The sequence below is a fragment of the Annulohypoxylon maeteangense genome (assembly GCF_022496945.1).
Source record: "Annulohypoxylon maeteangense strain CBS 123835 unplaced genomic scaffold GGS22scaffold_13, whole genome shotgun sequence".
In the NCBI taxonomy this organism is placed as follows: Eukaryota; Fungi; Ascomycota; class Sordariomycetes; order Xylariales; family Hypoxylaceae; genus Annulohypoxylon; species Annulohypoxylon maeteangense.
This window is the reverse complement of record NW_025953260.1, coordinates 13,682-38,579: the sequence shown is the minus strand read 5'-3', so window position 1 is coordinate 38,579 and position 24,898 is coordinate 13,682. Positions and strand designations below refer to the sequence as shown.

Below are 24,898 nucleotides of genomic sequence, written 5' to 3'. Positions count from 1 at the left end.
CGCCCTACGAAATGCTGACCTAGGCGTGGATCTGACTCCTAGGTGCCATCTCCTTATACCTGTACGCGCCTGTGCGTGATGGGAAAATTCGAAAAGTCGTTGACAAGTGATCGAATTCATCTAAAAATGTCATGAGGAATAACAAAGTCACTAGGTCACTTCTCACTTTCAGCCCCTGACGATATGACTCTAGGTACCCATTGGATGCGATAGCGTTGGATAATAGGCAGCACGGCGTCGATACCTACCCTAAGAGCTAGCCATCAATCACGCTTCCTCTCCATCTACGTACAATAACGCCAGCGCATCAGGTCATGTGCACTCGCATTAGTGAATCATACAAGGGACCCTTAGGCTTGGATTGCATCAAGGACGAAATCGACTACACCCTAAGGAATTGGACCCGGTTTGGTGATATCGGAATTCGGATCCCTTTATCCAACAACCTTGGACGAAAAATGTTCATGAGGGCTGTGCACCCTTTGACGTCAATTGAGATCCAAAGGAGGGTTGCATCAGCCTCAGCATATCACTAGAAATCGGGATGGAGGGTAGTTGGTATGGTGCTACAACATGTACCCGTCGCATCTTTTGATGATATGGGTAGCATTTCTCGGGCAGCCTTAAATGTACCCCATCATCGCATTTGTGTGACAGCAACTCAACCGCGTGGGTATTGGGATACTGATACCGAGCGTACCGGGTACCTGTAGTACACTCCTCGATTGATCTGTTGGCTCACACCATGGTTCTGTATAGCCTCTTGTACAAAGGACTGGGCTCTTAGGTAATCATACGATTAGATAATCACGTTGTCGCTTAGTCAACCCAAACTGCTGGGAGCGATTACCTAATGAAAATGATTACTAACACAAAAGATTACCTAATAATCTATGACTAAGCGAAGCCAAGTGGGGATTCGCGCCTCTAATCTAACAACGCATGGCGGAATCACATTGAACCACCTCAAAGACATGGGGAACGATCAATCGAAATGCCACGGTACAAATTCATCGAGGTAGAAACCCAGAACGGGAAGTCCAAACCTACCAGCTCTGTAAGAAGTCATGCAATACGCGCTGGTCTTCGCAAATCCGTAAACCCTCCGAAGACCAAAGGATCGACACAGTCTCTTGTTTCGGGACTTGGAGAGGATTGGATATCCCCCGGGGTAAGGCTATGGCTGGAGCCGACTTGTAGTGGTCTAGACTGATGATCCATGGATATCAGAACTCGATACGGCTGCCAACTTATCACGTAGAATCTATATGTGCCGGGAGAATGGATCCATTCAATTGCCTCCCAATCCCTACGAATCTAGAGATTGACCACCTAGTGAGATATTGTGAGTCCCCCAAGGCCCCGACTATCATCATAGGGGCCTCATTTCACTGGGTACCCCCATACGTATCTACCTAGGTAGGTAGGTAAATTTGAGCCTCTAACTAAAAGGTGCAGTGATTACCAAATTCGATCTCAACCCGGTTCCAGCCAATCGAAGAAAATCATGGTTTCCTTACGCATTGCAGAACGCGCCAATGATGCATAGTACTCTCGCGATGACTGCAGCCATGTGGCGAGCGGAATCCCCTGTTCTCGAACGGTCTATCCAGATTGAGGGTATGCGTCAGAAAGGCGAGGCGTTGCGACTTGTCAGAGCTCACCTAGGACTTGTTAGTGGACTACCTGATAGTTCTGTTGCTGACGACAAAGATTCTACCTTCGTAATGTCAGCTATGTCAACCTTAGTCATTATCGAGGTATTCACTTTTTTGAATCAGGCTGCTAGGGTTCTGGTCCACTGACTAAATTCTAGGTTCTAGATGGTGACTTCGAGGCCGCGGAAATACATTTACGGGGTGTCCACAATCTCTTCAGTTTACGAGGCGGCCATGACAGTTTTAGGGATAAATGGGTTTTCTGCAAGTCCACCAATTTGGCCGATATCCAAGTTGCCGTTGCGCTAGGCCGTCAACTTAGATTCCCACGCCTACACCGAGATGAGGTTGTTCTTCCATCGTCAATCACCAACCATGCCCAACACCCCCCATTTCATTCCTCGATAGCTCGTGGGAGCTCCCCTGAGTGTGCTACAATATTTACCCAGCTCAGGCAACTTCTCTTGGCACGCCAGTCAACGGTTCCTCACGAGGCCCAGCTTATCCTACTAAACATCGTAGACGAACTCATCTTGCAATACCTCTATCAGGACCAGGACCGTTTCGAGGACAGATCTATCCCTAGGAACTCCTGCGCTCTCGTCCTTGCTGCTCACGTATTCATGTATGTGACCCTGCGTCAAGTGCCGCCAAAGAGTCCGTTGATACGTCGAATATGTACTAGGCTACTGGATGTGGTCAAGTTCGGGGTCGAAGTCGGGATAGATCCAACTGCTAAGCAAATCTGGAAAGAGGACAAGACGGCATTGCTATGGATAGCTTTCGTTGGGATTCTCGGGACTGGAGAACGGACGGAAACATGTCTCGAAGGGCAGTCGTTCCTACATCTTTTTTGGTTAGCCATACAGGAACACTCGAGGGACTTTTCTCCGGGCACCGGTAACCTCCAGGACACATTGTCCGCCTTTCTGTGGGATGAGTCTTCTTGTCAACCTCTACTAGCCTGGTTAGAGGACCATCACACCACCACCTGATTGGCCAGAATGAGACATACGACCCACGAATTTCCGCTTTAGGAAATATGTTTGAATAAATTCGCGATACTGTGTTGCTCAGGTAGACTCGTGGAGCTTTATGGAAGCATTCATACTTCCTAAAGCAGTAGGACTAGCGCGTGCCGTTCGTTAGCCTCGCGTTTCGAACAGGCGTACTCGATCTGAACTCTCAAGTATAAAGGAATGGAATCGGACACGAGAATTGGCAAGAGAACTGACCGACCTACCCCTGACATCCACAAGTCAGTTACACAATCACACAGTCACACAGTCAGTTCCCAATACTTCTACTCTGAACGAGAACCTGATACTATCAAACATGGCTGGAGAACTCGTCCTGCTTACTGGAGGCACTGGCTTCCTAGGGTACGCAATTCTCATCGACCTACTGAAAAGCGGTTATCGAGTTCGTGTGGCAGCTCGTTCTCAAGCCAAGATCGATAGGGTTCGAGCTGCTTCCTCCCTCCGTGCACTAAACCCCCCGGCGACGCAGTTGATGTTTGTGATCGTGCCGGACATGACAGCACCTGGAGCGTATGACGAAGCAGTACTCGGGGTCGACTTCATCATCCACGTTGCCGCACCGCTTCACACGAACTCAACGCCTCCGAAGGAACAATTGGAAGAACACCTCGTTGCAAGTTCCGTACAGGGCAGTCTAGGCATCCTGAAGTCTGCGAACGAGAAGGCCAAGACCGTGAGACGTATCGTCATGACCAGTTCTACAGTAGCCATCGCTCCTACAGACATCTACGCCAAAGGTATCAATGAACATGATATCGTCCGCGGACCTGAATACCGCATAGCCATACCAGCACCGCCATACGACTCCGGGCTCCATGCATATTGTGCAGGCAAGACAGCAGCTCTCCAAGCATCTGAGGCATTCGTCAAAGACAATGCCACACATTTCGACCTGATCTCCATCCTCCCATCCTGGATATTAGGGAAGGACAAACTCGCCATGGACACTAGAGACATGCGAGCAGGGTCAAACGGAATGGTGCTCGGGTGGCTGTTAGCTGGCGGTCAAAAGTTCAGGGCTGTTGGAAACGCAGTTCTTTGCACGGACGTGGCACGCGCGCATGTCAGAGCACTAGATCCAGACATCAAGGGAAACCAATCCTTCCTCCTCAACACCGAGGTCAAATGGGAAGATACGGTCCAAATCGCCAAGAAGTACTTTCCCGACGCATTTACATCAGGCCTATTCCAAGAGGGGGCGTGGCAGTTGACATTGCCCTTGAGATGGGACTCAAGTAAGGTGTGCACTCATGATGTTCACATGTTGACAAAATCTAGATCAAGTACTAACGATGCATGACAGGTGCAAGACGTCCTCGGGATTAACTTGGCCACGTACGATACGATACTCAAAGAAGTGGTTGGCCAATACCTAGAACTAGCCAAGAGAGAGGGACGGAGAGGGACGGAGGAAGAGTAATTAAGGGGTGAGCCACTATCCTACTATCCTTAGCATTAATGAGTGAATGGTACTCCATGAGCTTCCATGGGCTTCCAGTGCTATGACCCCTAGCGAGAACACTCATCACGATCCTCTCAGAACGAGCCATAGAAGTTAGGCTCGGCGCTTCGATTATGTAGCCCCCTTTCCAGGTATATACAGCTTCCAGTTAGCGCCCTCCTCTGTCAGCACATCTGCGTCATGACCGAATAACCACTTTCGTCGTTCGTCGTAACCCCAGAAGATCGGGTTCTCCTCGTTGTCGACTCGAAGCTTCTGATCCCGTAGCTTTTGCTCCTCACCGTCGTCGATGTGTAGGATGTACTGGTGTTCTCGTGTCTTGGCCTGTATAAGAGTCACTCGTGGTTTACGGATTGCCTCGAACCGTTCTAGTACACTCTCGAGCTTCATGTCCTTGGCTAACAACTGACGTAAAACGGCAGCATCCTCAAACGACTGCGCTGCGCCTTGTGCGAGATAGGGAAGCATCGGATGGCAACTGTCCCCTAAAAGCATGACCTTGCCGGATGGATGTACCCAGCGCGACAAGTCGGGCAAGTCGCAAAGCCTCCACTTCATGAAGTCCCCCGTGAGAGCGCATAGCTTTTGTATGCGTGGTTCCCAATCCCCGAACCTCTTGCACAGCTCGCTATTGTCACCCTTGATCACCCAAACCTGATCGGTAGTTTCGTTGTACGATGTCGCGCACACGACTAGGTTGTAGAGTTCGCCGTTACGTATGGGATACCCGACGAGATGAGCATCTGGCCCGCACCACGACGTAGTGCATGGGTTCGTGATGAGATCCGCTAGGTCAGGATCTGCCAGCAACTTCTCTCCTGGGATGATGATCCTGTACGCCACGTCCCCCGTGTCTCGGGGAATGTCTGGCTGGCCCGTGAGAAGAGGCCTCGTGAGTGACTTGATGCCATCAGCCGCGATGACTAGATCCCCAGTGAAGACTTCGCCATCCTGTGTCGTTGCGCTGGGGGCTTCGAAATCATAAGAGACGACCCGCTTGTTGTTTAGGACTTCGACGCCGGCTTTTCGTACGGCAGCTAGGAGCGCATCGTGGAGGTCTGCGCGATGTACCAAGTAGTAAGGGGCTCCGTGTTCCTCGACGATGTTATCGAATGGTAGTTCGACCATGGTAGACCCATCTTTCCATCGGACGAAGTGGTAACGCTCCGATACCGACTTCTTCATCTTCTCCAGGTCGACACCCCATCGGAGAAGAAGGCGACTCGAGTTGGGTGGTAGTCTGATGCCTGCGCCAGCCTATCCGAGTGAGCTTTGATGTCCCGATTCATTCATTTTTGGGTCAAGGATATGGCTGATGCACGGCTGATGTACGGCTGTTGCACGGCCATTGCATGACTTCTGCGCATGGGTGTCGCGCAGCTGTCACGCCTAGCCGCCACACATAGTTGTAGATGCTCACCTCGGCAAATTCTGGAACCGCATCGATTACACGAACCGTATGTCCGTCGGTCTGAAGGGCTAGGCTAGTAGCGAGGCCACCGAGTCCGGCGCCGACGATGAGAATATTGAGAGATCTTTGAACCTTAGGCATTTGGATAATCTGCAATCGCTGTGTACGTGGAAGCTCTAGATTCAATCGTCGGCCTCAAGTAGAAGTTGCACCGCGCATGGTGTTCAATTTATCCAAACACCACCGGCAAGGACTTTGTTTTATGTCCATCGAGTTGAGGCGATCACATAGCTAGGTAGGTAGCTATCTACTAGGCAGGTAGGTAGATAGGTTGGTACTAGGTAGATAGGAATGTTGGACGAACCGTCGTGGAATTTGGAATTGGGAATTGGCACCTCATCGTTGAATTTCGAATACCGAATACCGTTACCGTTGCTTCGTGTCTCGACTACGACATAGCTCCAACGAGAGCTCCAACAATTTCGAAGCTAGCTGGGAGACTAAGATATAATAGGGCGGTTCCATGATTCCGGTGTCCACCATTCGCGATGAGATAGGTACGATAGCTTATCCCTGCGTCCCTGCGCGTCGCAACTTCATACCTCCCCTGCTCCCTTCGATGCGATGGGGATTTTCACGTGGAAATGAAGCAGAAGATAAGTAGAGTGGATCGTCTCGGGTCCATGATTCCCGATCTAGTTAATATTATGGTTTAGCATCTTTAGTTCGCGGGTCATCCCCGCAACCCCAGATCTGCTAATCCTTAGCTCACGACTAGCTTCGAGGATTCCACTAGCTCCCGCCGTACCAAACTGTCGGAGATCGAATCGAGCATCGACTTGAAACGACCACTTAGGAATGACTCGGTAGTGGGGTTCATGAGCGTGCCGCAAACGAGTAAGCACGAGCACGTTGGTCGACATATCGACTTCTGTTTGGTCAGTTGGATTAAAAGCCTCACTCGATTTTTGATTTCCGATATCGACATTCGACTTTCATGATGGGTTCAAGTTTAGATGTCCCCCGTCGCGTTTCGGGTGAGCCGTCGGAGCTTGAGAAGCATAACATGTCTCACCGGGAGACCCCTACTGAAGAAGAGATCATCGACCCAGTTGAAGCCAAAAAGGTTCTGCGAAAGATCGACTGGCGAATTATTCCCTTGCTCCAATTCCTGTACATGTTGACGTTTCTCGATCGAGTGAATATTGGGAATGCAAGATTATGGAATCTGGAGCGTGATCTGAAGATGTCGGGTTACGATTACAATATCGTCGTGTTGAGTCAGCTTACCCTTCTTGGACTTTCTGAATACCTGCCTACCTCCTCTCTACCTATCTAGGTACCTATACCGAGGCACCTACATAGTACCTATCTATCCAACCAGTACTAACCCCGTCAGTCTTCTATATCCCTTACATAATTCTTGAGATCCCATCGAACTACTTTTTCAACCGGGTCGAACCTAGAAAGTTCATGGCTATCATCATGATGGGATGGGGATGTATGACAGTCTCAATAGTCGGTCTAGCAATCTTCATGCTTCAACATGGCTAATTCGACCAAGTGACGGTTACCTTTGCCGGGTTTTCGCAAAGCTATGCGGGACTTCTCATCTCTCGCGTGTTCATCGGGATATTCGAGGCTGGGATGTTTCCTGGTTGCATCTATCTGATCTCTGGGTATGTCTTTTGGCCTAGTCGAGTCTAACTCGAACACCAATTCTTGGTCGCCAAGGCTAATGGGTGCAGATGGTATCGCCGACATGAGCTTCTAACTCGTATGGCTTTCTTCTTTGTCGCTAACGACATCGCGGGAACCATATCAGGATTGCTTGGCGCTGGCTTGGGTTCCCTGGACGGAGTAAACGGCTACTCGGGATGGCGATGGATTTTCTTCATCGAGGGGTCAATGACAAGTCTTGCGGCGATTCTCGCTTGGTTCTTTGTACCCCCGTTCCCCGAGGAGAGTACTTTCTTAACTCCGACGGAGAAGAAATGGCTGTTGCAAAGATTAAAGGCAGACAACAAGGGCATGTCCCATGAAAAGATGACGATAGGTTCAGTCTTGGATTCTCTTAAGGATTGGAAGGTCCTCACCTCCGGAGTCATATATCTAGGGGTCTGCACCACGGCGTATTCCATCTCAGTGTTCCAGCCAACTATTCTCCTTACCTTTGGATGGGGTGACCTCAAGTCTAACCTGTTGAGCGCGCCACCACGAGTCGCGTCCGGGATTATCTCTGTGATGGTTGGTACCTGGTCAGATCGAATCCAACGTAGGGGAATATTCTGCCTCGGTGGATTTTTGCTTAGCATATTAGGTTTACTTCTCATAGCGTTCTTGGAGGGAGATTTGAGGTACATGGGGATATACTTTGCAGCGATCGGGATCTATATCGTTCAACCGCTGTCAATAGCCTGGTGGTAAGTTCCGTTCCGAGTTCTAAGTCTATGTCTCACTAGTACACCTGGGAGAACTACCTAGGCTGCTAGGTCTAGGGTGCTAGGTCCCCACCAGATACCTACCTAGTACCCATCTAATGATTCACAGTGCAAACCAAGTCACAAGCTCCAACAAACGGGGAACCATTACAGCGTTTGCGGGAACGATAGGCCAGGTCGGTGGTATCATCTCGGCGGTTGTCTTCCCGTCCAAGGATAGTCCTCAATATCTTCCCGGTATCATGACCTGCATCGCCTTGCAAATCGCCGGAATCATCGCAGCGGCCAACCTATGGGCCTGTTGCTATTACGAGAATAGACAGCGAGAGGCGGGCAAACGAGATTACTTGTTAGATTTGTCTCGGGAGGAACAAGAACGGTTGGGGGAGAAACATCCTGATTTTCGTTACACCATGTAATATTGAGAACATTTGAACCCTGTCGTGTGTATCTTGGTGGGGATAGTGAGTAGCTATAGCTGTCGTGGAACCTGTAGATATCGATGTGGCTTTCTGGTTGGCTTACTTTGTACGTATCATGTACATTGCCAACTAGGTACCTAGGTAGGTACGTTGGCGTTATCTGGCCTCAACTTATGGGGGGAAGTGTACCTGAATATCTGTGTACTGCACTTGGGGTAGTGGTAGTGGTAGTGGTACACCCGCTAGTACCTAGTAGACGCCTACCCAGGTCGAATACAGGTATCTAGAGGTCTAAGTTCAGCCCCTATCAGATCCGCGTTACCTTCCATCTCCAAGCTGTCTCCTAGGTAGCCTGGCCTATTTTCCCACTGCAGTTCAATGCGTGGGGGTACCGTTGTGTAATGGAGGGACAGACCAGAAAATACAGACGTACACTTTCACTACAACAAAATGTTTACATCCATGGATGTTCTCATTCAGTAAATGATTAGGGAGACTTTCTACCTACCTACCTACCCAGTGATCTATGAATTCCAGTGCGCAATCATGATTTGATGTCCTCATAAATCATCCATGGCTTTTGACCCTAAGCTACCCAAACCCTAAGTACCTACCTACCTAAACCCTACCTACCCTACCGCTATTGAGGCCTTGTAGGGGAACTCCCGTACCCCATCGACATATCGATACCCCCCGACAACGTGGTAACCCAGTCCACATCGCCTACGACCCCGCTAACGTGTCCAGCCCACCCGCTAAAACCGTCCAGGTCAACTCCACCTTCTATAGTTTGCGCTAGGGGTATCATATCGTTAGACCAGTAGAACGAGTCTAGCGTGTGAGAGCCTATGAAAGCACCTGGAGCGCCCGCCGCACCCGCCACACCCGCTGGAATATGGGTCGGGTCTAGTGGTGGATTGCCGGGGACCCCATTTACCTGGTTCCCCGCTACGACTACATTATTTTCCAGACCTTCATCTGTCAATGTTTTTAGTGGTGGCATGTATCGGTAATTGACATAATCTGCAAAGTCGCCCAGAAGCGTCGCGAATCGATTCATCGTACCGCTCCTCTCGACATTCATCGACACGACCCTAAGCTGTCCCACCAGACTCCTAAAAGTCTCGAGCACTCTCGCTTCCTCCGGTGCCACGTTGTGTCGAAGCATGCCGGACGATAGGATCATGGATGCCCAGTAGACATAGAAGATGTCTAAGCCCGACACACCATTGACCAGACCGAACGAGTTTAGCAAGAGGATGATCATGGCCATTTGACTGGCATGTTGTAGGCAGGTTCCCGCGAGAGAGGCTTGTCGGCTGGACGGATGGCTTGGTTCCTGACCGGGTGGTTGGTTGATGGACAATTCCTGCAGCAGAAATGGACGGGTGGTGAATAGACCGGTGTAGTGATAGAGTAGGTGTAACATTAGTGACGCCCGCAACGACGATCTCTGCCACCGTAATAGGGATCTAAGGTCGTCGAAACCTATGGCGCCTGGTTCTTTGTCGTCCAGCAGACGCTCGCCGGTTTTTATGGGAGGGATATTCAACCATTGATTTTTCGAAATATCGGCTCGCCATTGATCGAGTTCTAGAAGGATCGATTCGGGACTTGGACGTCCCGAGTCTTTGGCGGCTCCAGTGTTTCCTATTCCTTGGCCAGTTCTGCTTCTCCCGAGTATCTGATGCAGCCGTATGCTAGAAGCGATCAACACGGCATCGCCGCCACCGCCATTGTCATCCACTATACGCAATTAGTACGACTACCTATATGTACTGGTATTGATTCAGGCATGGGTTTGGTCCTAGGTGGAATGAAACGCCATCGCGGATAGCCACCCAGCCACCTAGGTACCTCCAATCAATCACAGCCGTGCTACGGGAACGCTACAGGGACGCTACAGGCATGCTTCCGACGCCGAATCGTGGGTGCTAGACACAGGAAAAAGAAACATATACGGGAAACAGGAAATGTACTCACACATCCCCGGACGTGGCGGGGTGACTTCGACATCAGGATCGTTGATACCGCTTGGCCGGCCAAGGGTAGTAGCCAGGAATTGTTCGAAACCGTACAAAGTACAGAAAACTCGTTTTCTTATTTCCCTCTCGATCGGGTTGAATGCCGACTCCGTATCTCTCCGATGAAGCCCCAAGGCGAAGGCAATCCTCGTTGCCGTCCCCACGAGGTTCCAAGTCGCATTTCGCTCGTTGTTGTTGTGCAGGAACAAACTTAGCAGAAGCAAGGCTCTAAGGTTATACAGCGTGCATTTGCTGATGAGATGCGGTAGGAGGGATCTAGCTGACGACACGCAATGCCTTCGCAGCGCGTTATGATTGAGCTCAGGTCCGCCGATGTCAGGTTCGCTCATGCTACCAAATACAAGCATCATGTAAATGCATGCCAGCAGTCCAGGGTCTAGATCTTTCTCCTCTTCCTGTCCCCCGGAGTGACCGAATCTCCGCGTCTGGGCTTCGTAGTCGCCTTCGAACGTTCCTCGATGGAACAGGACAAAGTCGTCGTGGACATTTTGGAAGAACGACTGCAACAGTCTATCGAGTACGTCTTGTGTGGGGAGTCGTCTCCAATGCTCTTCTATACCAACCGAGGTCTTTCGGGTATGGTTGCTCTCCGGGGAGGCGGTGCTTCTAGGTGAGCGCTGGTCGCGCGTAGTGGATATAGAGGCGTCGTCGGCGAGTCTGGAATCGAGAGGACCCGAGTCGAGGCTATCTTCGTGAACGTCTTCGACCTCGAGCGCCTGAGCTCCGTCGTCTTCGGTGAACTTGGCCACGCTGGGAGGCTCGAGGCCTTGCGAACCGGGTCTCTGGTCTCGAGATATCAAGAGCCTTCTCAGCTGTCCCAGAAACTGAAGGCCCCCGGATGGCCCGATATAGTGCTCCTTTCCGGATGTATCGGTCACGAGACAGGTGGTGCTATCGATCGAATGTGAACTTTCTGGTTGTGCCGAGGCGTGGGAGTTATGTCTCGTTCCCGAGCGAGTGGACTGGTTTGTGTGTGGTACGGATACCCCTCCTCCGCCGAGGGGTTCTAGCTGCTGCGGTATTCCCAAAGCTTCATCTACCTTGGCCGATGTTTCAAGGCTGTGCGACAAGTCGGGCATCTGGTATCCTCGGGATCGGCCAAGCTGCACGAGATCAGCGACCGATTCGGTAGCCTCGTTTGCGAAGGCTCCCTTGACGATGGCCTCTAGACAACGAAAGCTACCCACAACTTAGCGTGAGCTCAGGGGTAAGTAGATATTGGGTATGGATGGTGCGAGGGGATGAGGGACGGAGGGATGGAGGGATAGAGGGGCAGAGGGGCAGAGGGCAGAGGGACCGATCTTGATTCCCCGGAGAACGCAAGTCAACCTAGGGATACTGTTCCGAGGGGTTAAACCTACCGATCACTCAGATCTTCCACATTGCCGTAGAAGCGGGTCTTCCGGGGCAGCGTAAAGGTACACTCCACATCTTGCGCGAGACATGCCGTGCAACGGTTAGCCTCTCCGGACGCAGGTATGCATCTACAACGTTTCTAGCTCGTTCGTTAGCGGATCCGTCGTCGAGACTAGCCAAGCTGGCCAACTCCGTTTGGGTTGGTGTCCATACCTTTCGACATAGGTCACAACTCTGAATCCCACGCTTCCGCTGGTCTTCCGGCACGCGACGGGCGCGCCGTTTCGCTTCGGCGGACCTAGAAGAGTTACCGCTAGCACTACTCATCGTCTCTCCTCGGGTGAAGAATCCCTTGGAAACGTCGGATCGCTCGTTCCTGGCCGGTAATATGGGGACGGTCTGACAGCGAAAGTACTTTAGCCTTTAGCATTTATGTAAGACTCCGCGACAGCCTCAGCTAGCAGGGTATATTCTCCGCACGAGCACCGGACGATCCATGCTGCCGGGTCTAATACCTAACTGGAAAAAGTATGGTATTCCCGTACCCCGCATAGGAAACATGATTCCGGGTCCCGTCTGGACGCGTTAGTATCGTTTGGTGTTAGTCTGTGTCCGTTTGTGGTCAGATTTGTGTTAGCTCTGTGGTCATTTGTGTAGGCATCTCGAGACATGCGGAGTAGCTTCTAGTTGGGTTCTAGTTGGGTTCTAGCTGGATTCTAGCTCAGCAATATGTCTTCTGGGGTGTTTCTGGGGTGTTTCTGGTGCGAGTTGGTAGGTACTGTTATTTCCTGTGGGTAAGACATGAGCAAGATGTGAGGGGGACATGAGCGAGACATCAGAGACGATTGTGTTTGTGTAATGATGCCAAGGTAGTGTATCATCCCGTGTGACGAGAACAAGAACCATAACAAAATGGTGCCGACATCCTACGAGTTGATTCAAGCTCTACGCAAGACCTAGGACCTAGGTACACCTGTGATCGTCAAATTTCAACCTTCAACCTTCGAACGACTTCGAACGACTACGAATATCTACGAACATGACAACCACCATCTCGTCGCTATCTCTACCGTCCTTGCGCGCGATCTCCTATGCCCTGACAACGGCGTCATCCGATCCCGATCCCGATGTCGATGTACCGACTATCCTCTTGTCCAACTCCCTATGCGCATTGTTTACCTCATGGGACCACGTCGTTCCAAAGCTTACCTCGAGAGGCTTCAACGTATTGCGCTATGATCAGCCAGGCCACGGGGATTCTACTGCCCCGGAAGATTTATCCTCCACTACTTTCCATACTCTAGCCGACGACGTTCGAGTGCTTCTCGACCATCTCTCGATTACGCGGTTACATGGCTGGGTCGGCGTTAGCATGGGTGCGGCAATCGGCATGGTATTCGCTGCTAAATACCCCAACGTCGTCCAGAAACTCATCGTGTGCGATACCATATCCTGCTCTCCCACCAATATCGGAGCTGCCGACGTGTTTGGTCCAAGGGTCGCGGCGGCTCGTGATGTGGGCAAGATGGATGGAATAGTCGATGCCACGCTCGAGCGTTGGTTTGGAAGTGCATGGATGGATACCAACCCAGACGAAACAAGCCGGATGCGAGACCTGATGCTGAAGACGACCATCGACGGGTTCGAGACATGTTGCGCGGCTCTCAGAAGCCAGACATTCGACCTTCGCCCCTTAGCCATGGAAGCGGGCCAGGGAGTTGACGAAGCGTTGTTCCTCGTCGGCGAGAAGGATGCGAACTTACCAGAAACCATGCAGCAATTACGAAAAGGCGTCGAGCAGGGGTTGAGGAAGAAGGATGGCAATGCATCTGTGGATTTGCATGTGATTAAAAGTGCCGGCCACGTCTGTTACGTGGACGGCTATGATGAATTCATTGCTACTGTAACCCATTTCTTGGGTCGATAGACAACCACCGTAACTCCCCTGGCCCCGAGGTCCGTTTCGTTCCAGTTGATTGTATCTGCTTTTGACCAACTATCAATCCGTACCCCCATCCGTACACTAATCAATACACTAATCCGTACACCACCAATCCGTACAGGAGACACGATATTTCCTCACGGTATCAATCACATCGGTCCAGCCAGGGTAGGAACCAACAGTTACCATTCTACTAGTCTACTAGGTAGCTTTGCGCTTCTATCTTCTATATGGGTTGTATGGATTGTATGGATTGTTCAGATTTGACTGCTTAAATCATTCAGGAATAGTATCTACGATTCCAGATGTAGAGGCAATGTCGTCGATATCGTCTTTGTCGTCATCGTTGTCGGGATGGGGGCCTGTCAGGCAAGTCAAGTTGGGTCCATGGGCCTTCTGGTCCAGGTCGTACTCCTGTTTCGTCATAGATCAACTCTCTATTCCACCACCTCGCAACCTCCTGGTGAAATTCGCTCGATCCTTCATAGGCCATCATACGTCTAATGTGGTTTAAAGCGCATACGCCTTTGTTATTCTTCTTATGCTGGTCGGCCTTGTACTCGAGAAGTATGGAAACGCATCTGGCTGATCTAACGGCGACCCTCGCTGCTGCTGGCCACTCGGGATCTTCGATGGGCCAGATCTTATCGATCGTCTGACAGAATATGCTCAGAAGCGAGTTGCCCTCCTCGTCAGAAACGTGGGGATCGAGGCCGTTGTCGAGCAGCAACTTCATTATCTCGGGTTTATATCTACGACAAGCGGCTCGGGCATAGCGTAGAAACATATCGGGTTTGTCCGCAAGTCGGAACAACGAAGCTTCTATCATGATTTTGACGAATTCAAAAGGGGCAACGTCGACCGCCCACTCTAGCGGTGTCGTTCCCACAAACGGGTTTGGTGTAGAGTCTGGCAGAGGGGGCTCGACGGGAAGAAGTTCATAGTGTATGTAAGCCCCGGCTTCGAGCAAAGCGATAACCGATGGCATCCTGTCCAGCGCCATGGAAACGTGCAAAGGCGTCATATTCATTCTCGGGAATACCGTATCCGGATCTACCGTCTGATCCCTCAGCAGAAGCTTGATTATGATCCCGTCAGCGTACGCGGCGGAGCTTGCGCAACAAGCGTTCTGTAGATGCGCCACACGCTGCTCCTTGGTCGCGGAGAGGTAGCTTACGTGGTTGACCATCACCCTGACAGCAATCGAGAGACCGAGGTAGATCGCGACATCGAGCGGACCGAGGATCCGTTCGTCGATGTCAACGCATTCGGGATGCCAATGCATGTCTGCGCCGTGCTCGAGAAGCAGGGTGATCAGGGGGGCATTTTCTTCCATGGTCGGGACCAACAAGGGTAACGTACCGTCCACGTCCGCGTTCGGGTCGACCCCCTTCTCGAGGAGCAGCCTGGCAACGTCTGTTCTGCCCACCTTGCAAGCCTCTATCAGGCATCTTTTTCCGTCGTCGGAACGGTAGTCTAAGGGGACCCCAGCCTTGATCAAGAACGACGCACAGTTAAGCTTGTCAGCCTTGATCAAATCGATAACTTTGCCTGGCCCCTTTAAAATCTCGGCGCAACTGAGACGCGTGAAGACGTACTCGAGAGCGCGGGCGTCGTCCCGTTCTATCGCCTTGTCGATTATCGCCTGGCTCTCCAACAACGTAGGCTCGCCGAATCCGTGCTTCAGCAGCGTGTCGCAGAAAGGCACGTTGCCCGAGGCGAGCGCCCTCGCGATCAGCATATGGCCGCCCCTCGATTCAAGCGTCGCTTGTCCTCCGTGATGCACCAGAAGCCGCACCAGCTCGATCCTGTCGTCGTCGAGCCGAGAACCCAAGGACCTATCGCAAATTCTGCCGATAACGTCGAACAAATCGGTATTCGGCGGGATTCGACCGAGCAGCGCCGTCACCGTACGCAGTGTCTTCGCGCTGGAATCAAAAACAAATAGCGCTGTCGGATCGCAAGCTTTCAACAACGCCGTGTCGCCATCGTCGTCTCGCGCATCGATATCCGCACCCGCATCGAGAAAGATCTTGACGAGGTCATCGAGACCCATGAGAGACGCCTTTATGAGCGGCGTCGCGGAATCTATGTCCCTAGCTTCTAAATCGGCGCCGGCCTTGATCAAAGCCCGGACGACTACCGTCCTCGAGCCTTCCTGGGAGGTTTCGTCTCCCAACATAGGCGGGGGCCTGCAACAGCTGTGCAATATAGGGTATATCGAGCGGGAAGACTCGGAGGCGGCGAGGTCCACGCCTAGCTCAATGAACCGAAGGGCCTCGGCAAAGCGACACGAGTGGCAGGCATGTTTCAAGAGGGTGAAAGGTCCCAGGGTGGCGTTGAGCGAGGCGCCCGCCTCCACGAGGAAATCGATCGCGCGCCAGCTCCTGGCGAAGTACGCATAGGTCATAGGCGTGCTGCCGAAGTAGTCTTCGACCTCGACATCGGTCTGGTGTCCCTCGTCTACGAGGAAGCGGGCTATGGAAGCCTGATCGGAATAGCAGGCCGAATGGAGAGCGGTAGCCTGAGACGGATCGGGCCCGTCCAGCCACGGCGACACGTTGACGGAAGCTCCTCTAGATATCAAAAGACGCGCGGTAGATTCGTGGCCGTGGCAGATGGCGGTATGCAGAGGCGTCCAGATAGGCATGGCGAAGTCTCGGATCGGGTCCGGGTCTAACGGCCCCAGATCCGTCGGCCCCAGGATCTCCGAAGGGACGACGCAATCGCAAAAGCCTTTCGACCAGGCATCGACGTCCGCGCCGTACCGTATCAGAAGATCAACGAGGTCGTCGTCCCCCCAACGAGCGGCAATGTGGAGAGGCGTCCAGCAATAGCGGCTATATAATTCGCTAACAGCTCCGTTGCCAGTCGGCCGAATGTCTTCGCTGTCACCATCGCCATCACTATCGCCATCACTACCGCCATAACCATTATGGTACGAAATCTCATCGTCGTATTCGTCGTATTCGTGTGCGTTGAAAGGGAATATCACATCGACATCATATACGCAACGCGAGGGGTTCGGAAAGCGCATCGTATCTTCGTACTTTTCGAGTTCGGCAAGCACGCGCGGCCTAGGATAACGATGATACCACGGAGCATCCGGGTCAGCGCCGGCCGCAAGCAGACGTTCGACGGTACCTCTGCGGCCTTCGTCGACGGCCCAGCACATGAGCGCGACGTTATCCTTGAAGTAGCGATATAGGTACGGCGTGACGATGTTATGGATGGAACGGCAAGATCTCGAAAAGGCGGACAGGTCTCGGATACCTAGGCCATCGATGATGTACGATATCATCTCCACCGGGAGACTAAGGATGGAAGGCATCTCGGATAGTTACCACGTGGATCGACGATGTCTAGGAGGGTGTATAGCGTAGCGTAGCGGTAGCCGTGACCATAGTTGTTGTAGTAGCGGTCGCAGCGGCAGTCGTAGCCGTAGCGGTGGTAGTGGTAGCTATAGTGGTAGTGGTAGTTGTACTGGTAGCTACAGTCGTAGTCGTAGTTGTGGTCACAGTCACAGCCGCAGTCGTAGTTGCGGTCAGTCGCAGTCGTAGTCGTAGTTGTGTTCGCAACCGTACCTAGTTTAGTTGTAGTGTAGTTGAAATTGGAGTGGTGATGGTGATTGTGGCAAATTCTGTGTCGCGTTCAACGCGTTCGGAGATTACATTACGCCACTAGAACCTAGCGGCTGGGAATGACGACACTTGGGACCTCGTGCTGACACGATTAGCCTGGAGACTAGCTCTATCCCGTATCAATGCAGGGACCTATCGAAAATTCTAGTGGACGATAGCCCTGGAGTTCGGGTATGACCCCTGCCCCATTGCCCACAAACGTGTGCCATAGTGGATTACCCCTGAATTGATCCAGGTTAATGGATTCTGGCCACAAGTAGACCGTGACTGCGTGGATCATCCTGGTGATTCCAGATTTGAATTAGCCGATCGTCAGACTTGCTGTCGTGATAATTTGATAATTCGCGGTCGTTGAGATATCGCCAATTCTCTGTTAGCCCTGGAGGTCTTCTGGGTGGTTAGGAGATAGCCCTGGAGGTATCTAGTACCTCTGGGTGCCTAGGTACCTACCTAGTACTAGGTAGGTGATGCCTGTTCAAGATTTGGCGGTTCGCATTAGTTTCCAAAGTCCAAAACAACAGCAGGCAGTTGCTAGGTACTAACCTACATGCATACGGAAGGCAGCCCTAGATAAACCTGCATGCTGCATGTAGGTACTAGGTAGGTTAGGTTAAGCCCTTGATTCGTTTCACCAACCAACCTTGGACCTTGTTTGTATCCACCAACCTCAGATGGTGAATTCGATCTCTGATACAACTCAGGTCGTCTTCAGTCTTCAGTAGAGCTAGGCATCTATTTCAATCGCATCAAATCAAATTCCCACGGTTCTCCTCGTCGCCTTGATCCCTTGATCCCTTGATGTGCTTGAAATTCTCGTCACCTACTTTGATTTTCTACTCCATTCTAAATCTATTCTAGATCCATTCCACATCCGTTCTAGATCAAAGGAAACACGGGGGCACCTCATAATCCCTCATCCGTCCCTATCGTTCCTCAACCGTCTTTCGTACCCAGATGACGCGTAGACAAAATCGTAAGCAAGCAGATAAACACGCCAAGATGACGACCGATCTAGCTGCAGATATCTCCCAGAAGACCTCTGGTTTCATCCAGTCAAGCAACCACAGAGATCTCCTCGACATCGTCGACTCGCTCAGGTCTCACGGCGTCAGCCACTACATCGACCTACCCCAGATCATCGTCTGCGGTAGCCAGTCATCGGGCAAGAGTTCTACTCTCGAATCCATCTCGGGCATCGCTTTCCCCACAGCGGAAGGCCTATGCACCCGCTTCGCCACCGAGCTCGTTCTCCGCCGCGGCGACAAGCCCGAGATCAAGGTGCACATCCAGCCCGGTTCCAACAGGACCAAGAAAGAAAGAGAACACTTGCTGGCCTTCTCCGGGAAGACGAGGGACCACGATGACTTCCCCAAGATCATAGAGGCTGCCAAGGAGGCCATGGGCCTTACCGGAAGCGAAGGTGCCAAGATCTTCAGCATGGACGTGCTACGCATCGAGAGCACTTCGCCTACAGCGCCTAACCTAACGCTCGTCGACTTGCCGGGCTTGTTCGGCGCCGCCGACAAGAACCAGTCGGACGACGACGCCGCCCTCGTCGAGGAATTGGTGACTTCCTACATGAAGCAGCGCCGCAGCATCATCCTCGCCGTCATCGCCGCCGATAACCCGTTCGCCAACCAGCCCGTGACCAGGTTCGCCCGGAACATCGACCCGTCCGGCACGAGAACGCTCGGTCTCATCACGAAGCCTGACAAAATCGACATAGGCTCCGAGAGCGAATCCTACTACTTGGAGCTGGCGCAGAACCTGAACGTAAAGCTGAACCTCGGCTGGCATGTCCTGCGCAACAGGAGCCACGCCACGGCTAAGGATAGCATCAGGGAGAGAGACGAGAGAGAAGTCGAGTTCTTCGCCAATTCCGTCTGGGCCGCCCTCGACGAATCCCAGCTCGGCGTCGAAACGCTCAGGACCCGCCTACGCCAAATCCTATGGAAGCAGATCCAGACCGGACTGCCGAGCGTCAAGGTCGAGGTGCAAGCCGGCATCGCGGACTGCAGGAGCAAGCTGGCGCAGCTAGGAAAGGCCCGCAGCACGCAGAGGGAGAAGCACACGTACCTCCAGCGAATCAGCAGCCGACTCGCGAAACTGTCCCGCGCAGCCATCGACGGAGTGTACGCCGACCCGTTCTTCGAGTCCTTCCCCGGCCAGCAAGACGCCTTCGAGAGACGACTGCGCGCCCACGTGCAAAAGATTCTGGACCGCTATGCCGAAAAGATGAGAGTCGACGGCCACGCCTTGGAGGTTGTGGAGGACGAGGAGCTCCCGACGCGAACAATTGCAAGGCGATATATGATGAGATGCGACTATCTGGCTCTGGTCAAGGAGCTCATGGTCGAATGCCGAGGTCGCGAGCTGCCGGGAACCTTCAACCCCCTCGTCGTGGGCGACCTCTTCTGCAGACAGTGCAAGCCCTGGGGACTCATCACGCAGAACCTGGTCGAGGAGATCCACGAGGCCGCGGCTAGCAACTTCAACAAGATCGTCTCGGAGATCTGCGACGAGAATACCAGATCCCGCCTCATGAAAGGACATATCCAGCCGGCGCTGCATCTCCTCCGGCAAGACCTGAAGGACAAGGTAGATGAGTTATTGAAGCCTCACTCATCCATCCACCCGATCACGTACAACGACTATCTCACGGAGACCGTTCAGCAGATTCAGACTGAGCGACACGACCGGAACTTTGACGACATTTCCTTTGCCATGTGCCAATATACGTCTGGGACCGCGCCAGCACTGCCCGTATCAGTAGCCTTGAGCCAGCTCCTCAATGCGCTGAAAAAGGGGACCCGGCCTGATGTCGAGAAGGACACGGCTTCGCTCGCAGCCGACGTTGCCGAGGCGTATTATCAGGTATCGTACCGTGGCCGTAACCGTGGCCGTAACCATGACCGCGGCACCTGCTTCATTCAGGTGGACGATTCAATCTTTGACAGACGCTAACAGCACGCAGGTTGCCCTGAAGAAGTTTACCGACGACATTAGCGTGGACGCGATCGAGGCGTGCCTGATTCAACGGCTACCAGAAGTGTAAGTGAAGTGGTAAAGTGCTTAGGTGATGCGATGTGATTTGAAGAGAGAAGTGATTCGAGGTCATTCGAAATCATGTGTTGTGATGAGATGTGGACATGTGAAGTGGACGTGAACTACAGAAGCCATCGCTAACACTTTGTAGGTTCTGTCCTGATGTCATATGGGATCTGTCACAGGAAGACGTCGAGCGACTAGGATCCGAGGACGACAACACTGTCAAGGAGCGCAACGAAGTCACGAAGAAGCTGGGCGTTCTCGAGGCAGGTCTGAAGGATCTAGACGCGTTTACGGCACGATCTGCCATTCGCGCAGTAGCATACGACGAGTCGTGAGGGTGAGGACTACGGGATAACCATGGAATAGCACTATAGGAATGAAGTATCGTGAGGGATGACGTCTACAGGCGACAAGGCTTGGTGTAAGTATCGGGTTATGGTCCATTGGCAATATGATTCATGGACCGTATAGTTCTTCGGTGGACTACATACTGGGTACCTTGGCCAACTTGATTTGTATCGTGAAATGTCTGATGGAATCCGAACTGAGGTACCTACCTGGGTAGGTAGAAGATGGCAAACTGCTGCGACTATGAATGACCTGCCGCTCCCGGATTTCCCCAACGCCCCGTTTGCCACGTGAAGCACGCCAGAGCTACCCGCCACCCGTCTCACTGCATACTGCACTGTCTCAAATTATGCTATGTTCATTAGCTACCTGATCATCGCATCGGCGATCCAGGTACAGTACGCATTCAAAAGCACATGCGCTCTGGCCTGACGCTATAATCAGTCACCTCCTCTTTCAGGGCACCCTCTTTCGCAGCTGCATCCGCAGCACTATTCCAGTCCCTAGGAATCTTCCAGAACTGGATCAAAAGCCCCCTATCCTCCCATCTCTCGGCTTCGCCTAGGAGCATCTCCCACAGGTCTCTGTTCTTGACATCTGCGCCTACGCCCGTCTTCCAATCATTCTTGATCCACGTCTTGGCCCACTTCGTAGATCCGTCGACGACGTATGTCGAGTCGGTGGCGATAACAATAGTATTCAAGCCTTCGCCGGGCCAGTTTCGGACACGCAGAGCGGCGATGACGGCACGGAGCTCGGCCCTGTTGCTGCTCTGGATACCGTCGTCGCCGAAAGGTCCTTTGTTCTCTAGCCGACCGCACTCAATCTCCGGCCCGCCGTCCCGGTGTCCCGGACCATAGACGATTCCCCAGCCAGCCCTAGGGTTAGGCATGCCATTATTCAAGCACGCGCCATCCGTGAAGACAAGAGTGCACTGGCGGTCTTTGAGATGGATGTACCTAAGGATGCGTTAACGACACCCAAGCTACGAGGTACCTATTTACTATTCTTACCGGGAACATATTCTGTCGCTTCGAAACACTTCTGTCGGGAGGGCCGAACTAGTTGGAGGAGAGAACCTCGTAGGGAAAACTTTGCCGGTGCCTCTAATCTTCGGTATGCCATTTGGATATTGGCAAAAGATTGCTACCCCACTGAAGTTCCATCCGAGAGACATATTGACAGCAGGTGTGATTGGGACCTGATGAACGTTGTCGAGTCCTCGGCGGTAGAGAGAGAGGTTGGGATGCAAAGGCAGACGACTAATTGGCGGGGTTGCCGGCCTGCGTCCGACTGCACCTACACGCCGCCATTGCCCATGGTACACAGACCACGTTGGGTGCTTGCGATTAACTACTGTTGGCTTCGGTATGATTAGGTGGAGACGACTAGTTTCAACGTCCCGACTGTCTTAGCCGTATCCGACATCTAGCGTCTTGTCAGCGACGCGCCATGGCCTCTAACGTACTAGTGGTGGGTCGCCACGCTAAATGGACCTCTCCTGTCCGGATCAAGGCAACAGGACGATATCTGGATCCGCCTCGTCGTCGCTACGGTACCTTGGGAGCTTGGTGCAATAGTTCGGAGATGGCCTCCCATGGGGTATGCACCCAGGGATAGCCAAGTCTCGATCTACGGCTTTGGCTATAGCATGCTATGTGGAAAGCTGTCGGTTGAGTCAGCTCACCAACATACTCCGGACGTTATGTGCATCGCGTATCCCGTTCGTCTAACTAGGCCTTTCGGCGAGCGATGTCTCAGAATCCCTTGCACCAAGACGGGATCAGCACTTATTTCCCGGTACGTAGGGCTATCTAGTCTATGGAGTTCATGTCCGTGTGGTCGCCGACGCCGTTGTTCCTGTGTCAGGGGCACGCCGAGGCCGGGAAATAGCTATTGTCGGCTCGTGAGAGGTCTACTGACGATCTGGTTGTGGCATACCACGGGATGAACTAGCGGGCGATGACAGAGATGCTACCATGCGGGGATCTCTGGTCTGGTCTCGGTCGGGAGGTAAGGTATACATGTAGAAAGAGCCTATCTCCTGCCCGCCCTAGATCTAGCTGTCAACGGGCCACCCATGACCACCTGCGATCTCATGCGAACAGAGCTACGACCATGTCAAGCCCCTAGCCACCAGCCCGACGGACCGGACCTCCGACTACGTGTGTGCTTAGATCAATCGAGGATGTGATACCGTTCCACACCGGACCTGGGCCCCGATCATTGTCCTGGGATGAAACTGACGATCCCGCGCCACGTTCGCATCGTGGCTGCAGCTACAGAATCGCTGTAGTCGTCCAGATGAACCCGAATCTACCAGCCCTGCAGCAGACGCAAGGTCATTTTCACAAGACAGGCAACCTGCTAGCGACGTCTACCCGAGTTTGCACGCTCTCCAAGCTAGATATGAAGCGTCTGGGACGTCAGGACGGACTGGCACATTCCGGGACAACAGATCGCTTGCGGATGCTGGATATGGGAACGTCTGGTTGGGATAGGAATCTATGGTCGACTAGAATAAAATCTGGTTCCCATGTGCTCGGGCAGGCCGGCAACGGCGTCTGTTCCTGATAGGAAGTTGCCGCGAAGTCGATCAGGTGGTTGGGATGGGCGAAATCGGCAAGGCCAGCTACCCCGTACTTCCCGAACCCATCGTGAAGTGACGTGGACACGGAGGCACGATGGGATATTAGTAGTTTGCTGTAGATGGTCCTGTGAGACCAGTGATGGTTTCTCGTAGGTTGAGCTGAGCCTGTAGCCCCCGTACGAATGCGGCATACCGAACAGGAGACGTGGACCAAACGTCGTAACCTCGCTACCCAACCCCAACAAGCCAGAACACGATCCCATCAATCTGGCGCCGCAGACAGGGTACCCAGGGCCATACATCCAATGCAGGCCTTTCATTGACGTGAACGAGCCCCTGAAGATGACACCAGCATCATAGCCTCATACGATCTACGTAGGCAGTGATATCCAACGTCGACCTCGTCCATGCTATACCCATCGCAACAATCGCGGGCTAGGGGTGTCATGAGATTTACATGCAGCGCGTACCCATCAGGCACGGGGCTTGGATTTCTAGCTGTTCCATATCCCAATCGAGTGACCCTGGAAGCCTTGCCGATATCAAATGGTGGCACCTAGGTAGATCATAAGCTTGACGCGGCGAAAACAGGTCTCGGGATTCGAATTCGGTCATCGGATACGCGCTCTGGTCCCACGACTGATACGGGGTGGAATAAATGAGCATGGAAACGTTGTCGTGAGCTATACTATCTACGCTACCCGTCCCTGGGGAACCAGATGTATATAGGATGACCCCTTTATCTGTTCTGCCCCTAGGCTAATCGCCTACCGAACTCCCAAAGCCCTTACCATCATAGATCGAGCCGTAATCCCCTAATCAGTCCTACGATTAGCCTCGGCCCTGCTAGACCTCTAGCTACTGGCTCCGCAATGGCCTGGCGCCAACAGCGATGACGAGATGTCCAATTTAACCAAAACCTCAGCATTCTTCAGTTCGACGGAAGCTAGTCGAGGCTGGGATAGACATATCATTGACAGGGCCAGGGGTGACACCCAAAAGTTTTCGATGCGCTCTGAGCTTGCCGTGGCGTATCGAAGGTCATCGGCGTCGACTCATCCGATCCCTACAGTCCGCTCTAGAGTAGCGACGGTCAATTGGATGCCGGGGAGATAATGTACGCGTCTTCGTGACTCACGACCCAGCTCCGCCCCTACCTTGCCGTCCGGAACTGGGCAACTACTAGTTTGACGGACACCAGCCGTAGATAATACCAACGCCTAGCCCCGAGCTGCCAATCGTCCGGAGACAGGGACCTTGTACAGTTTTTCTGGATGGGCGCATGCAAGCGATACCCATACTGGGGATATGCTGGCTGACATTCTAGGCTGGGATGGGTGCAGTAGCGCTTCCGTCGACCTGTTCACTTCGATGTTGGATGTTCTAAGTTCCGAAGTCCAATTGGGAACCCCTTACCAAGTTCCCCTGATTACCTATACTTAGGTACTTGCGTAGGTAGCATTTCCAGTGGGTGTAGCCCTAAATCGGGGG

General features: G+C 52.6%; 9 protein-coding genes across 9 annotated transcripts; 5 read left to right on the top strand and 4 right to left on the bottom strand.

Moving 5' to 3' along the window:
- The first annotated feature begins 1,183 nt into the window (after positions 1-1,183).
- Positions 1,184-2,823, top strand: GGS22DRAFT_34545 (uncharacterized protein). Its single transcript, XM_047966864.1, has 3 exons — positions 1,184-1,345; positions 1,459-1,760; positions 1,817-2,823. The coding sequence occupies exons 1-3, from the start codon at positions 1,213-1,215 to the stop codon at positions 2,651-2,653; spliced, it is 1,272 nt and encodes a 423-aa protein (XP_047816855.1). The 5' UTR covers positions 1,184-1,212; the 3' UTR covers positions 2,654-2,823.
- On the top strand, positions 2,786-4,195 carry GGS22DRAFT_34375 (uncharacterized protein). Its single transcript, XM_047966861.1, has 2 exons — positions 2,786-3,938; positions 4,002-4,195. The coding sequence occupies exons 1-2, from the start codon at positions 2,994-2,996 to the stop codon at positions 4,116-4,118; spliced, it is 1,062 nt and encodes a 353-aa protein (XP_047816854.1). The 5' UTR covers positions 2,786-2,993; the 3' UTR covers positions 4,119-4,195.
- On the bottom strand, positions 4,135-6,206 carry GGS22DRAFT_34328 (salicylate hydroxylase). The gene is made up of 3 exons (XM_047966859.1): positions 5,936-6,206; positions 5,581-5,747; positions 4,135-5,417 (listed from the first exon to the last, which is right to left on the bottom strand). The coding sequence occupies exons 2-3, from the start codon at positions 5,710-5,712 to the stop codon at positions 4,272-4,274; spliced, it is 1,278 nt and encodes a 425-aa protein (XP_047816853.1). The 5' UTR covers positions 5,713-5,747; positions 5,936-6,206; the 3' UTR covers positions 4,135-4,271.
- A 431-nt stretch (positions 6,207-6,637) lies between these two features.
- On the top strand, positions 6,638-8,431 carry GGS22DRAFT_180673 (major facilitator superfamily domain-containing protein; the record flags this gene model as incomplete). Its single annotated transcript, XM_047963793.1, has 5 exons — positions 6,638-6,851; positions 6,971-7,072; positions 7,136-7,250; positions 7,320-7,994; positions 8,122-8,431. 5 exons carry the CDS (start codon positions 6,638-6,640, stop codon positions 8,429-8,431), a joined length of 1,416 nt encoding a protein of 471 aa, XP_047816852.1.
- A 451-nt stretch (positions 8,432-8,882) lies between these two features.
- On the bottom strand, positions 8,883-12,256 carry GGS22DRAFT_34298 (fungal-specific transcription factor domain-containing protein). Its single transcript, XM_047966858.1, has 4 exons — positions 12,049-12,256; positions 11,841-11,974; positions 10,418-11,658; positions 8,883-10,180 (listed from the first exon to the last, which is right to left on the bottom strand). The coding sequence occupies exons 1-4, from the start codon at positions 12,160-12,162 to the stop codon at positions 9,075-9,077; spliced, it is 2,595 nt and encodes an 864-aa protein (XP_047816851.1). The 5' UTR covers positions 12,163-12,256; the 3' UTR covers positions 8,883-9,074.
- Positions 12,257-12,518: 262 nt separating this feature from the next.
- On the top strand, positions 12,519-13,940 carry GGS22DRAFT_34397 (zearalenone lactonase). Its single transcript, XM_047966862.1, has one exon. It carries the CDS (start codon positions 12,875-12,877, stop codon positions 13,760-13,762), a length of 888 nt encoding a protein of 295 aa, XP_047816850.1. The 5' UTR covers positions 12,519-12,874; the 3' UTR covers positions 13,763-13,940.
- On the bottom strand, positions 13,746-17,317 carry GGS22DRAFT_34295 (ankyrin). The gene has a single exon (XM_047966857.1). The coding sequence runs from the start codon at positions 17,106-17,108 to the stop codon at positions 14,118-14,120; it is 2,991 nt and encodes a 996-aa protein (XP_047816849.1). The 5' UTR covers positions 17,109-17,317; the 3' UTR covers positions 13,746-14,117.
- GGS22DRAFT_180670 (P-loop containing nucleoside triphosphate hydrolase protein) lies at positions 17,136-20,804 on the top strand (the record flags this gene model as incomplete). Its single annotated transcript, XM_047963792.1, has 4 exons — positions 17,136-17,147; positions 18,397-20,292; positions 20,393-20,469; positions 20,615-20,804. The coding sequence occupies 4 exons, from the start codon at positions 17,136-17,138 to the stop codon at positions 20,802-20,804; spliced, it is 2,175 nt and encodes a 724-aa protein (XP_047816848.1).
- Positions 20,805-21,223: 419 nt separating this feature from the next.
- GGS22DRAFT_190317 (RNase H domain protein) lies at positions 21,224-21,994 on the bottom strand (the record flags this gene model as incomplete). Its single annotated transcript, XM_047964960.1, has 2 exons — positions 21,224-21,776; positions 21,831-21,994. 2 exons carry the CDS (start codon positions 21,992-21,994, stop codon positions 21,224-21,226), a joined length of 717 nt encoding a protein of 238 aa, XP_047816847.1.
- Between the last annotated feature and the right edge of the window lie 2,904 nt (positions 21,995-24,898).

Coding starts and splice junctions, on each gene's coding strand:
- GGS22DRAFT_34545 (XM_047966864.1), top strand. CDS start 1,213: ATGATCCATGGATATCAGAACTCGATACGGCTGCCAACTTATCACGTA. Junction 1,346..1,458: donor TGACCACCTAGTGAGATATT/GTGAGTCCCCCA, acceptor TAAAAGGTGCAG/TGATTACCAAATTCGATCTC. Junction 1,761..1,816: donor CAACCTTAGTCATTATCGAG/GTATTCACTTTT, acceptor ACTAAATTCTAG/GTTCTAGATGGTGACTTCGA.
- GGS22DRAFT_34375 (XM_047966861.1), top strand. CDS start 2,994: ATGGCTGGAGAACTCGTCCTGCTTACTGGAGGCACTGGCTTCCTAGGG. Junction 3,939..4,001: donor TGAGATGGGACTCAAGTAAG/GTGTGCACTCAT, acceptor GATGCATGACAG/GTGCAAGACGTCCTCGGGAT.
- GGS22DRAFT_34328 (XM_047966859.1), bottom strand. CDS start 5,712: ATGCCTAAGGTTCAAAGATCTCTCAATATTCTCATCGTCGGCGCCGGA. Junction 5,418..5,580: donor CGGTTCCAGAATTTGCCGAG/GTGAGCATCTAC, acceptor TCACTCGGATAG/GCTGGCGCAGGCATCAGACT.
- GGS22DRAFT_34298 (XM_047966858.1), bottom strand. CDS start 12,162: ATGAGTAGTGCTAGCGGTAACTCTTCTAGGTCCGCCGAAGCGAAACGG. Junction 11,975..12,048: donor GTTGTGACCTATGTCGAAAG/GTATGGACACCA, acceptor CGAACGAGCTAG/AAACGTTGTAGATGCATACC. Junction 11,659..11,840: donor GTGGAAGATCTGAGTGATCG/GTAGGTTTAACC, acceptor AGTTGTGGGTAG/CTTTCGTTGTCTAGAGGCCA.
- GGS22DRAFT_34397 (XM_047966862.1), top strand. CDS start 12,875: ATGACAACCACCATCTCGTCGCTATCTCTACCGTCCTTGCGCGCGATC.
- GGS22DRAFT_34295 (XM_047966857.1), bottom strand. CDS start 17,108: ATGCCTTCCATCCTTAGTCTCCCGGTGGAGATGATATCGTACATCATC.